At 36.5% G+C, this 25,385-nt stretch overlaps 1 protein-coding gene across 2 annotated transcripts in view; it reads right to left on the minus strand.

Moving 5' to 3' along the window:
• Window positions 1-25,385, minus strand: part of LOC150100863 (N-acetylgalactosamine-6-sulfatase-like) — a 355,136-nt gene that overhangs the window by 77,625 nt on the left and 252,126 nt on the right. For both annotated transcript variants that reach the window (XM_090401082.1, XM_090401081.1), the window contains 2 exons: window positions 22,380-22,516; window positions 10,603-10,706 (listed from right to left, as the gene is read on the minus strand). In XM_090401082.1, coding sequence (XP_090257208.1) covers window positions 10,603-10,706; window positions 22,380-22,516 — 241 coding nt within the window. The remainder of the gene's footprint in view (window positions 1-10,602; window positions 10,707-22,379; window positions 22,517-25,385) is intronic.

The following is a 25,385-nucleotide window of genomic DNA, read 5'->3' on the forward strand; positions in this document are numbered from 1 at the left end:
TTGTAGACAACCTCATCACATGCCTCTCTGGCTAAATCAATCAATGTTTTTTTCAGGGCTTGCCACTGAATCTCCAAGGTTTGGTTCCTGTTCACAAACTCTTTCATATTTTCTTGAATAATATTACTATAATATTACCAGTCTATATTACCATAATTGAAATTACCCATAATGATCACCCTTTTCTTATTAGCCAGACCAGTTTGTCTAAACAATTATTTTTCACTGCCTTCCACATTACCAGGTCTATAGCAACACCCTGCTAAACATTTCATCCTGTCCACCTCCACTTCACATCATACTGCTTCAAAACCCCTGTCAGTATTTGCTCCTTGTACCTCCAGCTTAGATTGGCCCAACTCCTCTGTCATCTTTCTTTCACTATGCGTTATTCCCGTTTCCTATGCAGGGTCTGCGTGTTACTTAGATGCGACTTCTTGTTAGTACCACTCCCAACCGACCTGTTGCCTAGTCTGCCGCTGGGGGGATATATTCTTGACTGTATAGGCTATGTTCATGGGGCAGGTTTTGCCTGCTTGTGGGATGAAAAACACCAGATAAACTGGCGGAAAAAACCCTACTGCCCAAGACCGGCTAACTTGGCTATACCTGAGGAAGATCCTCAAGTCTTTGATGGGAATCGAACCTGGGACACTCCTTCCCCAGGCATATGGTTGCAAAATGCAAAGCCACTAAGCTAACCGTGTGGACCCTTCCCCTCCCTTTTTGCTCTGTCCATCTTCATGAAAGACTAGATATCCCTCCATCTCTATCAGAATGCCATCCTCGTTCAACCATATCTCACTTATATAACAATTTTTGGGTGAATGAACTCTATCAATACTTCAATTAAGTTTCCCTTGTTTCAAATACTTTTAGCATTTGTAAACATACACATTAGCTCATTTCTGTTTCTATAACAAGTCCCACTAACCTCACTTCTTGGATATGACTCCTCCACACACCCCATCCATTCCTGTCTATCATCACTGATATTACACCCCTCCCCAGAACTAAATATCATTCCCACATCCTTGACTGTCTTAATCCTTTCTTGTGCACTCACACATCTACTCCTGAAACCATCATCTACACTTTCACACAGACTTCCCCTCATCCACTATGCCATGGCTCTGCTGAAAGCTGACTCCTCAGTTTATCATAATCACCTGCTTTGTAATTCCACATATATCCCTCCTAAAAGAAAATCCTGTATGTCTGGCAGTCTCCAAGGTTAGGAGTTCATGGTCGCTTTCTCCAAGCAGATGTAGCATAGCTAGATTGGTTAATGTTAAGTTCTCTGATGTAATGATCAGATCCAGCACTCTTGAACTTCGTGTCCCCTCTATTACATGTTGCCTCAGGTAATTATCTCTCAGCAGGTGTCTAAATTGAAATCCATAATTGAAATCCTATAAATAATTACTTGACCTGTACTTATGATGCTAATTTGCAAGTGCATGTCAGCTATATTCTCTCTGGATTATAGTAGCAACCAATTACATATTTAGTCCTGCTGGCTTCTATCTCACACCAGATAGCCTCAAATTAAATTAACTGCCCTCTGTGTCCCTTTCCTCCCAATTTACTTCTCCTATTTTTGGCTTTAATTCTTCTGCTGTCATCAGCAAAACCCTTCTGCCATTCCTGTTGCTTCTGTACTCTCTGAAGACACTATATCCCTTGCATTCTATTCCTATGTCCATATCAATTTTGGTCAACCACATCTCACTAATGCCTTAACTTTTGGCCATGTTGTGAAGTAATTTGATGGGTAGTAATTCAAAGTAACGTCATATGTTACTTAGCCCACTAAAGTTAAGAATGTGGGGTGCTACATTTTGCATCATGTGATCACTCTCCTACTTACAAACCTCTACATTGCTTGGACCCATGTTTCCCTGCATCCCTCCTAAACATTCTAGTTTCCCTGATTTTGTACTTCCAAGCTTTCACTGAACAACACTTTCTCAAGACTCCTAACACCAAATCCATTTAGAAGAAAGCTATCCACCTCATATAAAATCCTTCCTTCTATCAAACTCACTCTACAAATCCAAAAACTCCATACCTCCTGTGCAATTTGTGTATCAAAAATATAGAATGCTTCATGATTTTGCATATCATCCTTGGGCAGGGTTATTAAGATTAGTATTGCTTCTCTAGTTCATTTATCATTCTGGAATCCAAACTGATCTTGATCAAAACAACATTCAGTTTTTTATTTTATTCTATGCCTGACTTATATTCAGTATGATCTTTGAGGCATGATTGAGTAAACTTTGTGTTCAATAATTTTTACAGTCTGTTGCATTTCCTTTCTTGGGCACTGTTACCATTACACTTTCATAGAAATCATATATCATTATTATTATTATTGTGATGATTCAAGCCTCCATGGAGTCACATGACTCATTGTGGGAGGCTCACTCTAGAAAACAAATCTATCATGCCACTCCTTGAACTCATTAATCATTTGTGCTCTCACCACTCTATCAGGCAATGCACTCCACAGTTCAACCACTCTCCATACAAAGAAACCATTTTGTATCCTCTTGCTCAAAACTTCCTTTCTTTTCATAACTTCCAGGAATGACCCCCTTGTCCTTGTTCCTTCCCCCAATTCCATGAAATGAAAGAACTCCGCAGTGTCAACCCTGTAATATTACCTCAACAGTTTAAAAATCTCAGTCATATCATCTCTCCCTTCTTCTATCTACCAAACTTTGCAGTCCACATTCCCTCAGTCTATCTTCATAACTAACATTGTACAGTCCATAACAAAGATGATATCCAACTCTGCAGTCTTTCCATGGTTAATTTATCCCCTTCAAATCCTGGGGACTAAATTTGAACACCATAGTCCAGGTGTGTCTGATCAGGGCTTTATACAATGGAATGACAATTCTTTTATCTCTGCAGGTCAGTGTCCTTCTCGGTGTTGTAGCAATTCTCTGGGTTACCTTCACCACCTTTGCGATATGTTCCCTGAATTTCAGGTTTCTATCAATCATCAACCCCAGATCTCCTGTCTCCCCAATAACATATTGTGCACGTGATCAATGATTTCTGGTATTGTTACATTTTTTGGACGTCCTTCACATGGATCATCTTCAAGGCTGGTACGGCCGCATTTAAACTCAGCAGCCCATTTCTTAATTGTCGAAAATGAAGGAGAAGAGTGCCCATAAACTTTTATGAACTTTGAATGAATTTCTTTTGAGATTAAACCTTCTTTTACAAAGAATTTTATATCTACACTATACTCAATTTTATCCATTTCAAGAGATGCAGACAACACTTTTGCTTCGGACAGCTGTAAAAAACAAACTACTTGATAGAATAACTTGCAATTTCACATGGATGATTATGATAGATATACCAACTTAGAAAAAAAAATCTTGCCAACAGTGCTGCCATCATGGTTGAGGCCAAGAACTTTTCGGACCGCCCTCGTACTTTGGACATACTGGTAGATCAGTTCATCAGTAGATCAGATCTACCTCGAAGAACACAAAGATTACCTCCAAAATCATCTGTATGGCAAGTCAGGATTAAGAGACCATGCTCTGAATTCTTTTTCAAATGGAGAAAAACATTTATGTTACATAGAAGTCGTTATAGGTCTGAGAGACTATATTCAACCTCAACAAGTATTGCTGAATAAATTTACCAAAGATCTAGGAGGGTATTATTTTAAGACCTAATAGCTTGGCTTCTCTAAATTAACTTTATGGTTATCCAACCCATAAAGTGCACTGCGTAAATTGTAACTGAAAACATTTCTGTTTTCAGTTACAATTTGAATTGTTTTCCACATCAGCAGAACACATCAGTGCTCTGATGTGTTCTGATGCTGGGTAAAAAACAGCAAAATATTAGTGAGTTTAATAAATGTGTTTTTCCTCTCTTGGTGTTATCTATACTATGAAGCATTATTATGAATGATCAACAAAACCTAATCCTTTCCTCTATTCACTTATATTATTAACTCTGGTTGTTCATATGCCTCTTCTATCTCATGATTTTCCTAATTAGTTGTTGGTGTTAAATTGTGAATGAAGCTATGTTATGTAATTTATTTTTTTTCATTCACATTTAACATTGCTTATTAAATATTAATCATGGCTTATATAAAATTATTTATTATTCCTTAATTGAGAATTACTAATTAAATATTTATTCAAAACTTGACCTATTATTAATTTATAAAATAATAAAATGTATAGAATTTTGTATAACCAAATATATATGATGTATCGTAAAGTGTTATTTTATATTTAACTGTATACGTAATCAAAAAGTTGAAGAAGTAGCTTAAATATTCTGTTGTTCTTATTTATGAAATATTTAATGTTATGTAATCACTCATGTAGTAGTAGTAATACAGCATACATTACATTAGCGAAATGTTTACGTTTAGTCTATTGTCATGGAGACGCACGCGTAAACAACCACGAGTGGAGTAGAGCGTGGCATTCGAACGGTAAGGTGGGAGTGAGGGTCATATAGAATATAGAGAAAAAGGGTAAAGAAGAAGGAAGGTCATAGATAAGATAGAGAGGAAGAGAAGAATTATTATTAAGGAGTGAGGAGAGAGTTTTACGGAACCAAGATTATAAAATCCTCAGGGCAGAAATTTATGAGTATAGTGTTCGGAAGTGAACCTAGTAGTGAAACATAAAGTTTAATGTTATAAGTGAAATCTGCTGTTGTTATGAAGAAAGGTTGATACCGTAATCAGATAAAAGGAAACTGGACAGTCAATGTGAAAATTCTGATTATTTCCAGTTAATCTGGATTACGATTAAATTCTATGTTGCCCTAGGAAAACGTTATATTGATTACTTGGAGGAAGGTGAACTGGAAAAGATATTAGTACCTAATTACTGTTATTTGGAATAGTGAAGTGCGACTTACAGTAATACAGTTTAAACTATGGAGAATATTTGTTATGTGTGTTCCGCTAATGTTAATTAAGTTAATTCGTAAGTGCTCTCTCAATAATTTGATGTATTGAAGAATTTGTCTGGTAAGAGTAGTTGTATAAGTTTTTCTATTCTAGCATTAACTGTAATATATTTCCGATGCTCAAGGTCCGGGAATATTGTTGCTTGGAATATAGCTTACGTAGTTCATTGCCTGCTGTGAATATAAACATTGAGCTGATAGATTTGTGAAGACTGAATAAAATGTGAAATTGTTATATTAACTTGAGATAAGAAGATTTGTGTTTTTAAGACTGTGAACAGTATATGAAAGTTAGAACATTGAATTGGCATCAGTGACCTAAGAAGATGTGTTAAGTTAATTGTATAGTTCCATTTTAAATAGAGTTCTTGTATTTGTTAACCATATTATATATTAAATGTTTTATTTTGTTAATCTAAATATTGTGTTTGCCTGAATTCCTTATTATTGCACCGTTCATAAATATTCGAATCTTGCGGGAACCCCAAGTAAAAATGATAATAAATAATTCGGCCTAATGAGAAGACTGCTAAACTAATTTAGAATTGATCCTACTATTTACATAGACTAATCTAAGAATAGGGTGGTGCAGTATAAATATAAATTTCCCTACTTTTGGATCGGTGATCACTTCGCAATTAGTTATTTTAATTATAAAAGTGACTAAGACTAGATGGTAAATTAGAACACGACAGAAAAGAGTCGTCACGACATTGGCATGTATACTTGAATTATGGCAGGATCCACTTTGGTTGCTTTTAAGGTTATCATCAGTATTCTGCCATTAAGGTGATAAGTATTTTTTATTAGTTCACTCCTCCAATCTTTTCTTAGCAACAAACCTACACTATTTTGTCCTTTCTCTCCTCCACTATAGATGATTTTGTAGCTTCCATTCCAGTAATCACCACTGCCCTTCCATCTTCCATTTTGTTCTTTCTCTCATCCACTAGAGATGATTTTGTAGCTTCCATTCCAGTAATCACCACTGCCCTTCCATCTGGTTTCACTAACTCCTAGAATTCCTACATCTTCCCCCCCCCTTGCTTGTTCTTTCAATTCTTATAATTTTCCTACTTTCAGCAATGTTTTCACATTCCAAGTCCCAGTCTACAGTGGTATTTTTTTTTATATTCCTAATATACTCTTTCTCTCACTAGGCAATTTACTATTTCTTCTCATTTATTCATTATGTATAGTAGATTTACTGTATTTTATGACAAAGATTCTTAGCATCCCTGTCCCATTAAAGAGACACCAGGAATTTGGGGTCATGGTTTGAAGTTTCCTCACCATAGTAGGATACAGTCTTCTAAATCAAATTGGTTATTCCTAATGAACCTCAGCTGGTGACCTCAACAATTATTGTCCATCTCAGCTGCCCAAACTATACCACATACCTGGTATTTTTATAAGGAAATTACAGTGTAGAATATATATATTAATTAGAATAATTTAAGTAATATTTCCAGTATTCCAGAAAAGTCAAATTGCCATCATTAGGTCTCAATGTACAAACTGATGTGCATGCAGGCACTATATTGAGTAAGTAACAATGAAGTAGGGAAACAAAAAAAAGTCAGACCTAAAGTCCTAAGTAGTGCTCCCTAGTGGGCTGGATTAGATGTTCTTGTTGGGTTACTGTTCTGAGGATGAGTCCTTCCTAAATTTTGAACTTAAATTTGTTGATGTTTGGATGGGTTCTTAAGGCTGTGGCAGATTCCAGGAAAAAGTCTGCTTCATTTGTATTTGCTCAGTGAGTATCACATATAAATGTTATTTGTAACATCAGCACAAATTGCAAAGAACATCTAATGTAGTCCACTAGAGGACACTATTTAGGATTTTAGACCTACATTGAGTTTGTCAGTGCATGTCAGTTTGTACATTGTTCCCTATTCATGGTAATTTGACTTTAATAAAATAGCAAAAACAGCAATTAAATAATTATTCTAATTAATATATATTCTGTGTTGTAATTTCCTTAAAAAATACCAATATGAACAATTAACATATAAGCCTGCTCACAACCAAATATGAACCAAAAAATACTAATATGAACAATTAACATATAAGCCTGCTCACAACCAGACCTTCTGCCACAAGGGCAGGTCTGGTTGTACAGGGCTTGTACATTCATCAGAAATGATATCTCATGCTCAGAGAATGCAGTCTTGACCCCTCCATTTGATATACTCTGATCCAAAATCTCCTTACCAAACTTTGTTGCATCCATTGTTGTCTCTATTGCCAGACTGTGATAACCACTCTGAATTCTTTGAAGACCTATCTCTAGAGCTGGATTTTTTAGTCAAAATACTACAAAATAGTGAGATCATCTTCCTTGGGGGAGTTCAATGTTCACAACTCAAACTGGCTTCCTTCTCTAATTCCACTGATCAAGTAGGCACAGGTGCCTATCCCAGCAACAATTTAACATGGACTGCTCTACTCATCCCACTAATACCCTAGACCTTTTCTTAACATGTTCGCTGCCAACTACGAATATACTCGTAGTTGTTATATGAGCCTCACAAGCCAACTACGAATACACTCGTATGTCAAATATCCGTGGGCAATGAGATTACTCGTACTAACCTTGAAGAAGTGAAAGTGCTTGGTGTGTGGAGCATAGCAGTGAACGTGTGTATACTCGTAGTTGGTATAGGAGCCTCACAAGCCAACTACGAATATATACTCATATGTCGATTACCACCGGTGACGAGATTAATCGTACTGACCTCAAAGAAGTGAAAGTGCTTGGCGTGTGGTAACAAACTATGCCCGAGGAGCATGGCAGCGAACGTGTTAAGTTCTCTTTATAAATACACATCGATGTCAGTTCTCTTGTTATCTCAGACTACAACTTCATCTAAGTTTCCTTCATTAAGGAACAACCTTCACTCAACCATTCTCAGTCATATTCAGTTGTTTGCTGATGATGCAGAGTTAGGTAGCGCAATAAAAAATCAAGCAGATGTTCAGAGTTTGCAGGATGATTTCAATAAGCTGGCAAAATGGGCAAAGGTAATGGATATCAGTTCAATATGAAAAAGTGTAAAGTTATGCATTTTGGGATTAAAAGATTACCAGCTATGTACCACATTGATGGAATGGTACTCCAAGAGACTGATGAGGCTAGGGACTTGGGGGATGACTTTTATCACTTTTTTGGAATATCTTGAATGTAGACTTTTCAGTGCTAGAGTAAATGTCAGTTGAGTAGGACATATTGAAGAGGTTATAGTGATATAGGTTTGTTGTTAGTTCTGGAGGCACAATTTTCTTTGCACAATAGGGAGGGCTTCAGAATGTCAAAAAAGAAGTCACCAGAGGCAGATGACTTCTTTTTGACAAAAGATTTCAGATAGGGTGGGGTGAGTAATTCTTGATAAAGTAGTAGATGTGTTGCCTTAGTCCAACATACAACATCTGGAGGAAAAGAGCGATGTTATCTCTCTTTTCCAGGGCCATTAGTCATAACCTTTATCCATCACTCTCTCATATTCAGATGATACCATTGTAACATCACATAAAAACAAGGCTGAATTACAGTGGTACCCATTTGAATGTGAGAATGGTGGACAGAAGTTGTGCTCAATGGCCTTGGTGAGAGAGCAGAAGATTTGACTGCCATTTGAACATGAGGTATGCTTGCAGCAATCTTCCCTTTTCAAAACCAATTTAGATTTATTGATGAGTTTTTTTTTTTTTTTTTTTCCAGTTGTGAGCTACACTATAGGTCAAGTGTGATACCAGAGTTTTGGTCTCGAGCCACTTGTGATTTGACGATTTTTTTTTTTTTTTTTGGGGGGGGGGGGGGGCTGCTTTGGTATACTTGTTGAAGAAACATGGCTTGGATAGTGATCAGGTATTTTGAATGAAAATGGTGGTGGTGGTGGGGGGGGGGGGGTGAATGTCTTCATTCCAGTAATTATTTCTGTTATCTTTGAGCATGCATTTGGACCTGGAAAATGGAAGCAGTAGTTAAACCATGGAAAAGAAGAGTAGAAGTCACAGAAATCATTCCATTTAGCACCCTGTAATGCTAGAAGACATTATTACTATTATTACAGGTATCTCCATGGAGTAGTCAGTAGACTCTTCGCGAGAGACCCAAACTATCAAAACAATATCTATCATACCTCTTCTTGAATTCATTTACAGACGAAGAACTCACAACTGAGTCAGGCAATGCATTCCACTCATTCATCACCCTCCAAGCAAAAAATCTAGTTCTCACATCCTTGTTAACCACACTTTTCCTTAATTTCCAGGGATGACCTCTTGTTCTTCCATCACTATCACACAGCTGAAATATTTCCCCTGCATCAATCTTATAAAAACCTTTTAGTAATTTAAATGTTTCTATCATATCCCTTCTTCTCTGTCTATCATCCAACCTCTGTAATCCACAAGCTCTCAATCTATCAATGCAGGGTGCATTTTTTACATCACTCACCAACTTAGTCACTCTCCTCTGAACCCTCTCCACAACCTCCTCATCTCCAAGGAATCTAGATGACCTGACTTGAGCACAGTAATCCAAATGTGGAAGTATCAACACCTTATGAAGGGGAATAATTACCTATCTCTGGATGTTAGTGTGTTCTTCAATAATCAAATAATCCTCCAAGAAACCTGGAATACTTTCTGCTCATGATGCTGCTTCTCACCCATATAATTTGTAATAATATAAATCTCAAATCCAAATTGCTCACATATTTGGGATAGAGCACCCAAAACCTCTCTAAGATTGCTGAATGCTTTACAGAAAAGGACAATCATTTCAATCAATGACCCCGTACTCTCATAGGTTCACTTCAATCACTCTCACAGACATTCAGTCACTTTCCTACATCTCTTCTCTATAGGTACTTTCATGGACAATATTCTGCAACACATTGCCCACCATCATTTTTCTTCTTTCTTCCAAGACTGTAATAACAAGAGCAGCCACTAGTCTACATACATTTACTGTCCAGCTCCAAATTTATTGAACCAACTACTCTTTCATTCCATCTGCCTCTGGTCTTTTGAACAGCCTCCCTCACTTTGTCTTTTCCAGAGACTATTAACCTTTAACTGTTCAAGAAATATATCAACAGATTTCTTCCTTCTTCTCATCCTCTTATCCACATATAGGACTGATATGCTATTCCATGACCTTTCATGTATAGATCTGATAAAAAAGCTTCTGTAGCTCAGTCAGTATAGATGAGGCCCTTTGTTGGAATGACCTGGATTTGAATCCCATCTAGGATGTGAGGAACTATTATCAGGAATTGAAGCTAAGTTAATCTCATATGGAGGTGCCAAGGTTTTTTTCAGTTTTTCATCCCACAAAGCAGGCAAACTGGTCAGAAGAATACCCACAATTTACAATCATAGTACACAATACAGATGGGATCAACAGCCTTCTAAGATTTCTAAGAAGCCAAGTTATTTGCTGTGATAGGCCATTGATTGATGAAAGGGAAAATGAAAAAAAAAAGAACATTAATAATAAAATAATTCCATCCATCCATCATCAGAGGGTGTGTATGTGTGAAAGAAGATGCACACAAATTCAGAGACATGATATTTAATAATTAAGATTAGACAGAATTACATCAGAATTTTAAAACTAACCTGCCCAGGTGGAATTTTTCCAGGCCACCATGCTATAGCTGGTTCTCTCATTCCTCCCTCAAATGTTGTCTGCTTTCCACATAAGAAGGGTCCATTAATCCCAGCTACATCATTTATATACATAAATGAGTAAATAAAATGCTTGAATATTAATCATAAATATTAAATATGAAAGATATTTAATGAAATGATACAAAAGAATTAAATATGAAAAATATGTGATAATTTATACAGCATCTGGAAATTTTCAAGTAACATATGGCCCAATCCAAATTCATTACAAAAATGAAACAAATGAACTATAATAAATATTTGACTCAGATTGCTAGATTCTAATTTATGTATTTTATAAAACTGCAACTGAAATATTTTTATGACAATGCTGTTTGTATCTGTTGGCATTTGACAGTAAGTGTTATCTGTGTGGTGTGAAGTTGAAATAAACAAGCTAATATATCTGATAGGATGCTGTTATATGTCATGGAATGCAGAGAATACTGATTAGTTAGGCATATAAAAAGAAAGTGATCCTGATGGCAGACTTTAATTACAGGAATATAAAATGGAAGGAGGAGGGTGTATGGGAACAAGGAAAGTGAGTTTGTTGAATTTCTAAGAGATAAATATCTTAAGCAGCATGTGACTGAAGCAACTAGAGGCTTTAATGTTTTGTGATAACTTCACAAGATGTAGTTGTTAATGAGGTGTTAACACTGTACTGGTTGGTGAGAGTGATCATGAGGTGCTTGTTTAGGAAGTGATGAAACAAGAAAAGGTTACTGCCAAAAATGTGTGTGTGTGTATATATATATATATATATATGTGTGTGTGGAAGTATAGAGTGGGTGATTATAGGAAGCTCTGTAGTCAGAGTTTATATATAGAAGCAATATATAGAAGAGAGGCGAGTATTAGGAGAATTGGAAGTGAAGGAAAGAGGTGTATCAGATGTTGGTTGGGTTAGATGTGAATAAGGCTGTGACATATCATCACGTATTCTTAAGGAATGTGCACCACAGTTGGCTATGCCCTTTATCTGGTTATTTAAGGGAAGTCTTCCATTAGGTAGCGTTCCTAAGTGGTTCCTAAAGCATGGTTCTAGGACAGAAGTTTCCAATTATATACCAGTCTGTAGAACTGAGGTTGTGGTCAAGATGTTGAAGAGAGATTGGTTAGGAATAGAATACAAGATTGGATTGATGGACATAGCATTCTTTATGATGGTCAGCATGGATATGTAAAGGTAGGTCCTGTTATAGCAATTTGCTTGCATTTTATGATAGGGTAACGTGTGTGTTAGATAAGGGGGAATCATATACAGTGATATTCTTGGACTTTGCAAAAGCATTTTATAGATTACCACATGATAAGTTGGTGTACAAGCTGCAGTGGCATACCCCAGTGTTCTGTTCTTGGGCCCTACTGTTTAACTTATTTGTAAATGATATATCATTTGGACTGACTGGGGATCTGCAGTTGTTTGCTGATGTTGCAAAGTTGGGGAGAATTATAAGTAGTACTGCTGATGTTAATTCCCTTCAGGAAGATTTGAATAGACTTTTTACTTGGACAAAAGAGTGGGGTTGTAGTTTTAATATTGATAAGTGCAAGGTGTTGCATTTTGGAGTGCAGAAAAATAAGGCTGTTTACTATATTATTATTAATTAATAATATAGTACACAGCCTTATTTTTCTGCACTTCAAAATGCAACAATAAAAGGTTGTGTACTATATCAATGGTGCCGTACTGCATGAAGTGGATGAGATTAGAGATTTGTGAGTGATGTGCAGCCTTTGATAGTGTTGCAAAGGCTGCACATCATAGTGCTGCTAATCAGAAGTGCTCTAACATGAAGGGATAAGAAAGCGATTCTGCCACTGTATAAAGCACTGGTCAGACCACACTTGGACTACTGTGCTCAAATCTGGTCACCTGGTTTTCAGTGTGATGTGGAGACATTGGAGAGGGGTCCAGAGGCAAGTGGCTAAAATAATATCAGAACTTTGGACTGCTGGCTATGCAGAGAGGTCGAAAAAATGTGGATTACAGAGTTTGGTGGATAGGAGGAAAAGAGGTTATATGATAAAGACATTTAAATTAGTGAGAGGATTTTATCAGATTAATCCAGATGAGATTATAAAAAAATTAAAACCAGAGGTCATCCCTGGAAGTTATGTGAGAGTGTGGTGCAGAGGGATGTGAGGCGTAGATTTCTCACATGGAGGATTATCAGTGAATGGAATGCATTACCAGAATGTGTTGTTAATGCAAGGAGTGTTAAGGCACGTACTAAGGCAAATGATGTGAAGTCATTAGCTTCTATATACAAGATACCCTGTCCTGATTATATTTCAGGTGCAAACTTTGTTTCTTACACTTGGATAAAGGATTAAACCAAGTATATAATTTCTTGGTATCTTTAATCTGAAGGAGTATTAAGGATTTTAAGATTCAGTATCATGAATATGTTGTCAGTTAAATAAACCTCCTATGATGAATCTGCCAACTCCATGGAGGGTGTAATAATAATAATAATAAAAGGCAAAAGAAGGTTGCTCCAGTCAATTCCAGACCTCAACTCAATGAATAATTTGAGTTGAATTATTCATTGATGCAGATGCAGTCTAGGAGTTGATGTATAAAATTTGCAGGAAAAGCCCTTTCAACTTATGATAAGAGTAAAGTGTATATCAAGTTTGATAATCCTGATACCATTGAAGAGATATTGAAGTTGAACAGTCACAGATGGTGGATGATGGATAAACAAATTGAAAAAAAAAACCTCATCATTGGATCTTCCTCTTAACATGTTAGAATAATAGCCTCTCAATTAACTTGACTTGGTATCTAATTAATGCTAGGATAAGGTGTTTGGTTTGGTTTGGTTTATAGCTTATTTGGCACAAAAACTACAAAGGTCATACTGTGCCATATTAAGGTTACAACTATACATAAGCAGTTAAATAAAATTGTAAACAATATGCCATTACAAAAATTAGGTTCCACAAAGCAGAATCTACATATAAACAGAACTGCTGCAGAGGGCACAGCAACACACAAGGTTAAAGGTCACAGTAGTACAGAAATTGTCAACAATACAAGTTAATGAACAAAATGCATGTACAAGACACCAATCTATGCACTATCTATGTATAGATAAAATTATAACAAATGTTTTTACAGCACTACATAAATAGGCAAACAGGAATTATTATACAATATGCATGCATAAAAATTAATTTAGCAATGTGGTATCTACATATAAACAAAATTACAAGAAGGTTAAACAAATATGCAAAGTGTCCTATAGCAATACATAATTAGTTGAAAAATAAACTAGTAAATAACATGTATGCACAAAAGTTAAGTTAAACAGTGCGGTATCTACATATAAACAAAATTACTGCCGCATTTATGGCAGTAAATGCTGCAGTAATTTTATGGCAGTACATAAATAGATAACAATACAAGTTAAAAAACGAAATGCATGTACAAAACCAAGGCAAGGAATGCAGTATCTACATATAAATAAGATTATAACAAATGCTATTACAATAGTACATAAAGAGTCAAAGAGGAATTACTATGCAATATGTATGTATAAAATTAAGTTTGGCAATGTGGTATTTACATATTAATTACAACAAGGTTACACAATACAAGATCAAAGGCTACAGAAATACGATTGGTCAAAAATTAAACTAATAAATAATATATACATTAGTACTTAACCCTTGCACAAATATATCACAAAATATAACATATTTTGTAATATATACATACAAAAGTTAAGTGAAGCAATACAGTATTTACATATAAACAAAATTACAGTCAAATGTGTATAAATGTTTGTATAAATTAATTCTTTGTAAAAAATTAAAACCATCATGCAATCTGCCTGAGTGTATATGGCCTGGCCAGATAGGCAAAAATTTCATTCCTCTCTCTCATGCAAAGCGCTGGCACTCCACCAGTGCTCATCAGCCCTCATTAATAAGAACGTGTAAGATGACTGACCTATGCAGAGCCTAGCAAGAACAACTTCCTCTCTTCTCTTTATATGTTGACTAGAATGTATTTGTTTAATTTCAGGTTTAATGTCATATAATTTGTTTGTTAATGCTTTCTGTCATGATGACTGCCATTGAACAATTAGCTTTGATCCTATAATCTGTCGGTAGTCTGTATATGGTACTGGCAAACAGTATGTGGAGAAAATATGAACTGATTTAACAACTGCAGCCTCATTTCCCTTAATTCCAGTGTAGCTAGGAATCCAACACAACTGAACAAAATTAAGGATTTTCATTTTGTGAGACAGGTGTAACAACCTCATAAAGTACTGGATGTGGATTATACATAGGAGAGGAGATAGCCTGTAAAGAGCTCAATGAGTCTGTATAAATTATACACTTTTGGTAGCAGTTTTCTTTTATATGCACAAATGCAAGCTGAATGGCATGTAACTCTGCTGTATAATTACTGCAATCAGGTGGGATCTGGTTGGAGATAGTAATGTCAGGAAGCACAGCCAACAGAAGTATTAGTTCTTGAACTATCAGTATAGATAGGCAAGAAATCAGAGTGTGCTGATCTGTGGCTTTAAACAATTAGAGGTAGACAGATGGAGTATGAGACTTCTGTAGCTGACAAAGTAAAAGGTTGCAGGATGGCGTGCAAACCTGCCATGGAGGGATGCTGTTATGTGACCTGTGATGGATGGAATCCAACCATCACAGGTCACTCTGTCCTGCAGAACCATAAACTTGAGATTCATAATCCAGCTTTGAACGTATAAGTGAATGGTAAAGATGGAGCAATGAAGCTCGATCAGCACCCCACTTAGTAGAAGATAGAGTGCGAAGGAGGTTCAAAATTATCTTGTACTTTTCTCTTAGTTGATAAATATGTGCTAGAAATGTAAGTTTTCTGTCAAAGATGAGTCCCAAGAACTTGGTTTCTGTAGCTACTGGAATAACAGTGCATCCCATTCTTAATTCAGGGTCTGGGTGAGGAGTGAATTTTCAACAGAAGTGTACACAGACACTTCTTTCTGTTTAAAACCTAAACGCATTATTAAGAGCCCACAGAGAAACATGAACAATTGCTTGCTGAAGTTGTCTTTCAATTACACTCATGTTATCTAGGTTATAGAGGTATTTTAATATGGCACATCTCCAGGCTGTGTCATAAGCTTTTTATATGTCAAAAAAACTGATACAAGGTGTTCTTGCTTCAGAAATGCATCTCATATACAAGTTTCTAAACGAACCAAATGGTCTAAAGTTGAACGATGTCTATGGAACCCACATTGTGTATTGGAGAGAAGAATATTGCTTTCTAAATACCAGAGAAGTCTGGCATTAACCATTTTCTCTAGTATTTTACAAAGACAGCTAGTCAGAGCAATGGGTCAATAATTATTTGCTTGTGTTGGATCTTTTCCTGGTTTTGGGATAGCAATGATCATTGAGTTATGCAAAGAATTTGGAAACTTTTCCTCTGTAAGTATTCTATTGTATAATAAGAGAAGGAGATCCATAGAAGATGATGATAGATGTTTTATCATTTCGTAATGGATGTCATCAGGCCATACTGCATTAGGGTGAGATAGTAGGAGAGCCTGATGACATCCATTATGAAATGATAAAACACCTATCATAATCTTCTATAGATCTCCTTCTCTTATTATACAATAGAATCCTTACAGAGGAAGAGTTTCCAAATTCTTTTTAGTTCCTCCTTAACAAATGGCTATTGTATGGTTCAAGAATATTGTTAGAAAAATTTAGCCTTTGTTTCTTTTGCTGTTCTTTCAGAATTAAAAATTCAGGACGATATGAAGCTGTTGCTGAGATTCTGGCAAAATTTTCTCCCAAAGTGTCTGAAATGGTTTTGGGATCAGAAATAACACTTCCATTATGGCCTAAGGTAGACAAACAATGTGTTTTATATTTGCCTTTCATTTTCCGGATTTTATCTCATACAATATTTGGACTGGTCATTGATTAATTGATGTAGTAAATTGGATCCATGATTGTTTTTGACTCTGATGTCTCACATATCGTGCTTTGGCTCGAGCATGTTTGAAGGCTATAAAGTTTGATGTGGTGGGATATCGACGATATATGTCCCATGCTCTGTGTTGGTCTTTTTTGGCTGCCTGACATTCTGGATTCCACCAAGGCTTTGGATAGAGTGGAAACTGAGATGATGTTTTCTGGATGGAGGCTGTTGCTGCCTGGACAATGCACTCTGTTATATACTTTACTGCTTCACTGATAGATATTTGACTGATGGTATTATATTAAATTTTACAAGATGAGAAAAAAGTGTTCCAGTCAGCCTGGTCCATTTCCCTTATAGGTATCTGTGTGGGTGAACATGGTTCCTGTGAAGACATTGTGCAAAGAACAGGAAAGTAATCACTTCCATATACGTTCTCTTCAAGATCCCACGTGAGCAGTGGAAGAATGGAAGAGGAGTAGATTGTAAGATCAATTGCAGAATATGAATGGGTAGGCATATGAAAGAAAGTATCGAGTTTATTATTATCAAGGATTCTTTCAATGATTCGACCTCATTTATTAGTGTTGGCACTGCCCCACAGAGTATTGCGATGACCATTAAAGTCACCTATCAAAAGTATGGGTTCAGGCAGTTTGCAAGATAAGGTTATCAAGATCAATTTCATTTAACTCAGCACTTAATGGTAAATAAATTGAACATACTGTAATAAGAAATCCCACAGAGAAGTGAATCGCTACTGCTTCCAGAGCAGTATTAAGTTGGACATGATGGAAAGGAATATGACTACCCACTAGGATAGCGATTCCTCCATAAGCAGGACCACCTCCAGTTCTGTCCTTGAGGGTCCTCATTGGGTCTTATGTATGTTTCTTGTAGACAGAAACTGAAAGGTTTGTGTTTCTGCAACAAAATCTTGATATCATCGATATTCTGGTGAAATCAACGACAGTTCCATTGCAGAAATTTTCCTATTGTTTTGATTTTATAGACGTCTAGTTTTCGGAAGGGTGAGGGCTTACCTTTGTCATATTTATATTTATCAATTGTTTTGGGGAAGTATGGACGACCAGTATCCATCTCTTCTTCTGGTAGAAGAAGAAATGGATACTGTCTGATGTGTTAGGGTCAGTTGATGAGTTTAGTTTACTTTCAGTGGGTACCGATGTATCCATTTTTTCTGTGGGAGTGTCTGGTAGTTTATCTTTGAGTGATATCTTTGCCATAATTTTTTTGACAAGTGGGTTTTCATCGAGTGGGACATTTTTGGAGCTGTCTCTGGAGTAAGGCCATAGATCATGTGATTGATGCATTAGTGATCATAAGGTGCAGGTATGGTAAAATTATCGGATTGTGGAACAGACATATAAGTTTGAGTTGCTGTTGGTACTTCCTTAATTGTTATCTTCTCAGCAAAAGAGGATCTTAGAGCAGGTGTAATAGTGGCTAGCTTTCTTTTTGCATCCTGATATGTTATGTTTTGCTCTGTTTTCATTCTTTGTATTTCTTTTCATCTTTTCATTTATGACATGCACAAGAATAAGTCGAATGATCTCCCTGACAGTTGACACATTTAGCTTTGTTTGCACAGTAAGATTTGTTATTATGTTCTTTACTACCACACTGGGCACAGGTAGTAGTAGAACCACGATAGACACTTTGGGCATGTCCATATCTCTGACATTTAAAGCATCTCAGTGGGTTAGGGATGTACAATCTAACAGGGCAGCCGAAATACCCTGCTTTTACAGATGTTGGAGGTTTAGGTGTATCAAAAATAAGGATGATGTTCTTGGTTGGAACCAGGCGACCATCCCTATATATCAGGATGCACCTCACACCCATCACTTCTTGATCTTTAAGTTCTGAACACATCTCCTCATCAGGAACATCAAGGAGATCCCATTCTGATATCACTCCTCTACAGGAATTTAGTGTTTTATGAGGTGTTACTGTAATTTCTATTCCACCCATTGTTGTTGCTCTCAGTAGTTTCTCGGAATGTTGCTGACGCAATGTTTCCACAAGGACATCTCCAGAATGCAGTTTCTTAACAGTTTTGGGAGGTCCTGCCAGTCCTCCTAAACCCTTTTAAATAAAGAAGGGTGACATTTTCCCTATTGGTTTTTCACCTGTAGCATGAATGATTAAAAATGTTGGTACATTTATACCGGTATCATATACATTTTGTTTTTTACTTTTGTTTCCATATGCTGTATCTATGGTATCGTACTTGGTTGAGACGTTGTTAGGGCCCCCCTGAAACATTTGAGGATGGAGGATTCATGCTCAAGGAGTTTTTGGTTTGGCTCCAGAGCTCCTCACCCACCACAGAGCCACACATGGACACCCACTGCCTGGCAAGCAATGACTGCACTCAGGAGTGGAATGCCAGGGCTACCCTGGACGCTATACCAGCACTGCAGCAAGAATAGGATCCTGACACCAGACCATAGGGTGAGAGACTTACTGCAACACTGTTGACCCTTGCAGGCAAGCCCACTAGCCGACTGATCCTGGCTGGGCCATCCAGGACAGCCCATCTTGCCAAAGCAAGGGCCAAAGTAGTTAATGCAAGACTACCAGGATCCCCCTTTCCGGATGTCCATGGGTTGCACTGCATGGCAAACACGCCGACAGGGCATTGGATCCCAGTGATGGTAGTCTGGAAAAGGATAGTGAACAAGACTCAGGAGAAGTAGGGCAAAGAATGCGGGAAGAAAAACAAAGGAAAAGAGGAAAAATGAAAAGGGCCAGTACCATCACTGGGAGGTCTCATCCACCACAAACAGGTACCCCACATGAAAGGGATATAGTACTTAATCATACTAAGACATTCTGTTATATTTATGTAGCACTTTGTCATATCTGGCTAGTTTGTCTATTTTGTAAAAAAAAAAAAAAAAAAAAAAATCATGTTTGTAGGAGAAGAAAACATGGCACTTATGTGAAACCACCTTTTTCTTATGGCTTTACAGCCCAAATCGAGGTTTGTCCTCCTAGATTTGTTACTTCCAGTCTTGTCTGTCCAGAACTTACTTCTCGAGCTTGGACATTGCAATATGTTGCCGCTATCTTGACTAACAATATCTATCCATCTTGTTCTTGGTTTTCCTCTTGGTCGCTTGCAAAGAATTTTACTATTTATAACCTACTTAAGAGTACTGTCATTATTATTATTATTATTATGTGACACCTCCAGGGAGTCCAAAGACTCATTGAGAATTTCTACAACTCTCTGTCTCTATCACTCCACCAACCGCAACTACTTTCATCATCTACACCAATGCCATCAACCTACCACTAGTATTTTCACAGACAATCACAAACATCCGCCCATGGCAGGATTTGAACCTGCAGCCTTTTGGCTGGAGAGCAGATACACTAACTACTCGGCCAAGCAGGCCGTCATTTTCCATATGAAAAGCATATTCTGTCTACAGCAACTTTTTGACCTTCATTCAATTAGAAACTGTTCTTTATAGAGTTAATATAACTCATTCTTGTATCTGATCCTCCAGAGACCATTATTAATATTCACTAGGTCAAATATTTTTCTAAGGATTTTCCTTTCAAAAGCTAAAATCAAATTCTCCACCCACACTGGTAAATATCCAAGCTTGAAGCTTGGATATTTATAATAACAATTAGCAAATTATTAATTTATATATTTGTACTTTGGTTCTTCCAATTGATATATTTTATGCTGAATACACATGAGAGAGAGAGAGAGAGAGAGAAAATCAAAAGCTTGATTACCCCCTTTATTCAATTCTGCACTTGTATCATCTCATTTGGTAGGCTCATGATCATTACTCCTAAATATTTAAATTGTTCCACTTTTTTCTATTTGAAGGTTCCCAATTTTCATACTTGTAATTAGATAACTGATTCAGCCTGGTATTAATCATTATTTTGGTTCTTTGTTGATTAATTTTTGGCCCTATCTCATATGCTAATTTTTCTTGTTCCAAATATGTTTCTTCTGCTTTCTGTATGGTTTTCTTGATATGATGTTAATGCTAACCATGTATGCTAAAATCTGAACTGATTTGTTCATTGGCGTGCAAGTATCTACTGGCAACCATCAGAGAATGTATTCTGAAGCTAGGCTAAAACATATTGGAGCTAGACTATCTCTTTGTTTTAATCCATGAGTTGCTGGAAAGGGATCTGATAAATCATTTTGTATTTTAATCTGTGATTAAATCTTGTAAGTCTTACTAGCTTATCTGGTATTCTAAAGTGTATCATAATCTCATATAATTTTTCTCTATTACGATATACTTTTGAATACTGTCATATACTTGATGGAAATCAACTAAAATTTGATGGATATATATTTATATCAGATTCCCAAAATATACCTAATAATTGTTTAACTACACATATCGGTCACTGAATAAGAAACCTTTATGAAAATGTACATAAACATCACTTACACAGCATATATGCACAATATATACTGTTGGTCAAGTGTATTACTTAACCAACACTTAGTCAAGTACATCACCAACTATTTAAGAATGTTACTGGTCAGTAATCATTAATAGTGTTGATCACAATGGGAAAAACAAGGGATCTTTCCCATTGTGATCAACACTATGTGATCATTCGATAAAGGGCTTATTGTGGGTGCCTATCTGACTGGAACCATGATTTTGAAAACAGCAGAGCTGACTGGTTTCTCAAAAGGTGAAATATTCTGGGTGTTTAATCAGTGGAAAATTAGCCCACATTGCTTGTCTAAAAGGTGTAACTGTGGTCCTAAGACAGTCTGTCAGGAATGAGATTGCAATCAGCTGAGAAAGCTTGTATGGACTTCCTGTGTGCAGCAATTGAACAAAGCATTTAATGAAGACCATTTCCGACCCATATCTTGGCGAACTATGCGCAGGGAATTGAAGAAAGGATCACTATCATTGCCACAGCATTAAATAAAAGTTTCTAATTCAGTGGTTGGTATATGTATGTGATAAATTGTAGATTTGCTTTCCCAAAATCTGCCTGGTAAACACCAATTATCTTCTACATAAATGTTCTTCAAAATAGAAGTGAATACTTTGTTGTACATAACAGAGACTGTTATGTACAAAACTGTTTTGTCATTCTTTTTATATATTGGGCAGATCAGACTCTTTCTCCATTTTTTTTTTTTTCATTTACTCTGTTACATATGGTTAAAATAAATTTGTATATGTGTGTTGTCGGAAGTTTTTCCACTTAGTTATACTCTAAATTAAAGATACCAAGAAATTATACACTTGGTTTCACATCACTAAGGCAAGGGATGTGAAGTCATTAGCTTCTTCATATGAGTTGTCCCAGTCCTGAAAATAGTTCAGGCACAAACTTGTTTGCTAACACTTGGATAAAGGATTAAGCCAAGTATATAATTTCTTGGTATCTTTAATTTATTGTATATGTGTATGAAACTGAATAACTTGAAAAAGACTGTAAAAAGGTTCCTTCTTCTCAGGCAAAATTAGAATCCATATTTCATCTAAATGTTAGTGTGTCATTACTATGTATACTTTGAGAGCACTTCGAAACAATCAAATCTTCTAAAATATAAAACAGATTAGAAGTATGCTTTAATAACTTTTAAACTTTTAAACTTTTAATAATATCACATACATCAAAGCTGCACTGAAATTTCTTGCATTATATTTAAAAAAATTGTAACTGTTTAGTATATGATATCATTCTTTACCTAAATATTAATTAAATGCTTAAGAAAATGACTCACCCATAGTTTTGCTTATGAGTGCTGCACCATTATCAGAAGTAAAAAACACAAATGTGTTATTTTCTATTCCCAAAGACCGAAGTGTTTTGAGGATGACACCAACACCATAATCTAATTCTAGAAGAGCATCTCCATATCTGAGTAGGAAAAAAAAAAAGCAAGCATTAAATCCAATCAATGAGTAATTTTGCATAAATCTTGATTTGCAATTTGCAGAGAACCGTGTTTAAAATCGCAGTGGTAGGATATGGCCACCACTATAGTACAACTTCCATAGCATTTTTTCTAATGCTGACAGAATCTAATTAAGCATCTTAATTAGATGCAAAAAATAAAGGTGCATAAAAATTATACCAGAGGGTTGTCGGAGATAATTCCAGCCATGCCTGTTGCAGCATTGCCCACAACTTCACCTCAGACATCAGTCCCAGATACATGGATTTGATGTCTTGTTTTACAGCTTACCCAGAAAGATTTGATTAGATTTAAATCTAGGGACCTTGGTAGCTACTAGATGGTCCCAAACTCAGATGAAAGCTCCTTGAGCCATGCCTGGGTGGTTGCAGCCCAGTGGGTTGGCATTTGTCCTTAAACAGACCATCAGCTGCACGATGTGCAAAAGTCATGAAAGTGTGTAGGTGATCAGCACCAGCACATTCTGGTAGTTCACAGTGTTTAAGTACCTCTCCAGACACACTAAGGGACCTAATGTGCCAAATGCGAAGGCTCCTCAAACCATCACAGAGCCACCACTTCCTTGAACAGAGCCAACCTGGCACAATGGGGCCATGGCCTCATGCTGTCAATGCCACACTTGCACCCTCCTGTCAGCTTTGTACAACTGATAATGGAATTCATCAGACCACACAACTCTGGTCCACTCTGCAGAGGTCCAGTTTTAATTGTCCTGACACCATGTGAGGTGCAATGTCCAATGACAAGCTGTCAACAGTAGTACATGATTAGGGCATCGGCTCCAATAGTGTGAAGAGCACACTGTACCATTTGCTTGGACCTCTGACATTAAAACAGGATGTGATTTGTGCTGTTGTTGCCCTGTGGTTGGTCTGTATGAACCTGGACAGTCTACATCGATCTCAGTCATCAAGGGCATGTGGTTGGTCACCACTTGCTCGCTGGGCACTGGTACGTCTGTCGATGGTATACTTGAGGTAGCCCTTTGATACAGTTACCCTCAAGTACCTCGGGGTTCTTACCACTTTGGTGATAGAATGACCCATCTGTCTTGCACTGATAATACATCCATGATCAAAGTTGCTAAGATTGCCATATTTACCCATGTTCAATAATGCAAATATATTGTTGGGAAGACCTGATATCTGCCTATTTACTGTCTGCATTCTGTTGTTCGGGTACATTTCGCTTTGCAGGGATGGGGGGTGATAGTGACAACTTTCCATCACCCCTATCTCTAATGTTTTGTCCGTTATGTGTGTGTGTGCGCGCACGCGCGCATGTGTGTGTGTGTGTGTGTAATTAGTAAAAACATGGAAAAAAATCCTTAATCCACTCAGAATATGAATGTACTAGGTTTCCAAAAACTTTTCAGGAATGGAAGCCAAATAAAACAACATTTAGGCTTCTTTCTTTTTTCCTCAAGAACATAGAAACTGTTCAGTGTGTATAACACTGGTAAACAGAATGTATTCCAAAAGACATATTTCGGTGATTACACCACATTTTTTTATTATTATTCAGTTCTATAAAACACTGAAATAATAGTTCCCGACAAGTTTCGTAATATCGTAGGATTTACATCTTCAGGGGTAAATAGTATAACTTAAAGTTTAAACAAGAGAATTAATAAATACAAATCATAACTGTCTGGCTATTCATAAAACTCAAATAACAGAATGCAGATATATAACGTTATTCACGTTGAACAATACTGGACGATGTCACGTGTGCTTGTTCTCTTCATACAGTCCGAGCTCAGATTGAGGTAGATTTTTTATTAGAGCTGACCACACTTGATGGAGAATTAAACCTTGATTTTTATTGCATTGGGTTGGGTTTTTTAGCATATTAGCAGCTTCTTTAAATTTTCTTATATAACTGTTGTTTTCTATGTATGACATCGTCGTTTTTTGCCAGAGTACATCGTTTCCAGTGGAAGTGGTATGGAAAGCAAGACCCGTTTTTTTCTCTTTTGTATTGTACGTCTTTTTGGTGTTCAGCCATGCGTATTTCTCCAGATCTTCCTGTCTGTCCTACGTAGCAAATCCCGCAAGAGCAATGGATTTTGTAGACTCCTGGTTTTTTAAGAGGATGATGAGGTGGTTTTGGTGGATGTAGGAATCTTGAGATTTTCTCCATAGGAAGGAAGGCTACTTTTATGTTGTGTTTGTTCATTAATTTGGCTAGCTTGTCTGTAACATTTTTGATATAAGGAAGCGAGATTGCATTTTTGTAATCCTGTTTTATTGTGTTGTTAGCTGGAGGCATTTTAAGGATTCTCTTGATGGTTTTTGTTTCATATCCATTCTGTTGGAGGATTTGTGTTAAGTATTTTAGTTCCTCATTACATCTTTCTTGTGTGCTGGAGATATTGTATGCTCTGTCTCGAAGAGTTTTAATTAAGCTTATTTTTTGTGAAGGATGGTGGTGTGAGGTTGCATTTAGAAATCTTCCAGTGTTTGTAGGCTTCCTATGTACTGAGAAGGAGAGTTTACTTTCTTCATTAACTTCTAATAGAATATCCAGAAAAGGAAGTTTTTTATTTTTTTCTTGTTCTAAAGTGAATTTTATGGTGTGCAAATTGTTGAGATAATCTTTGAAATTGATAAGTTCATCTGTTGTTCCACTGAATATGAGGAAAATATCGTCTACATAGCGTAGCCATATTTTTGGTTTTTTATGGTAATTCTTAAGAGCATTGTTTTCAAATTTTTCCATAAATAGGTTTGCTAATACCGGTGATAATGATGAACCCATGGCCAGCCTTCTTTTTGTTCCCAGATTCTATGTTTATAGGTGAAAAAAGGT

Source organism: Typopeltis vanoorti, chromosome 12 (genome assembly GCF_054136105.1).
Source record: "Typopeltis vanoorti isolate ZY-2024b chromosome 12, IOZ_Tvanoo_1.0, whole genome shotgun sequence".
Lineage (NCBI taxonomy): Eukaryota > Metazoa > Arthropoda > Arachnida > Uropygi > Thelyphonidae > Typopeltis > Typopeltis vanoorti.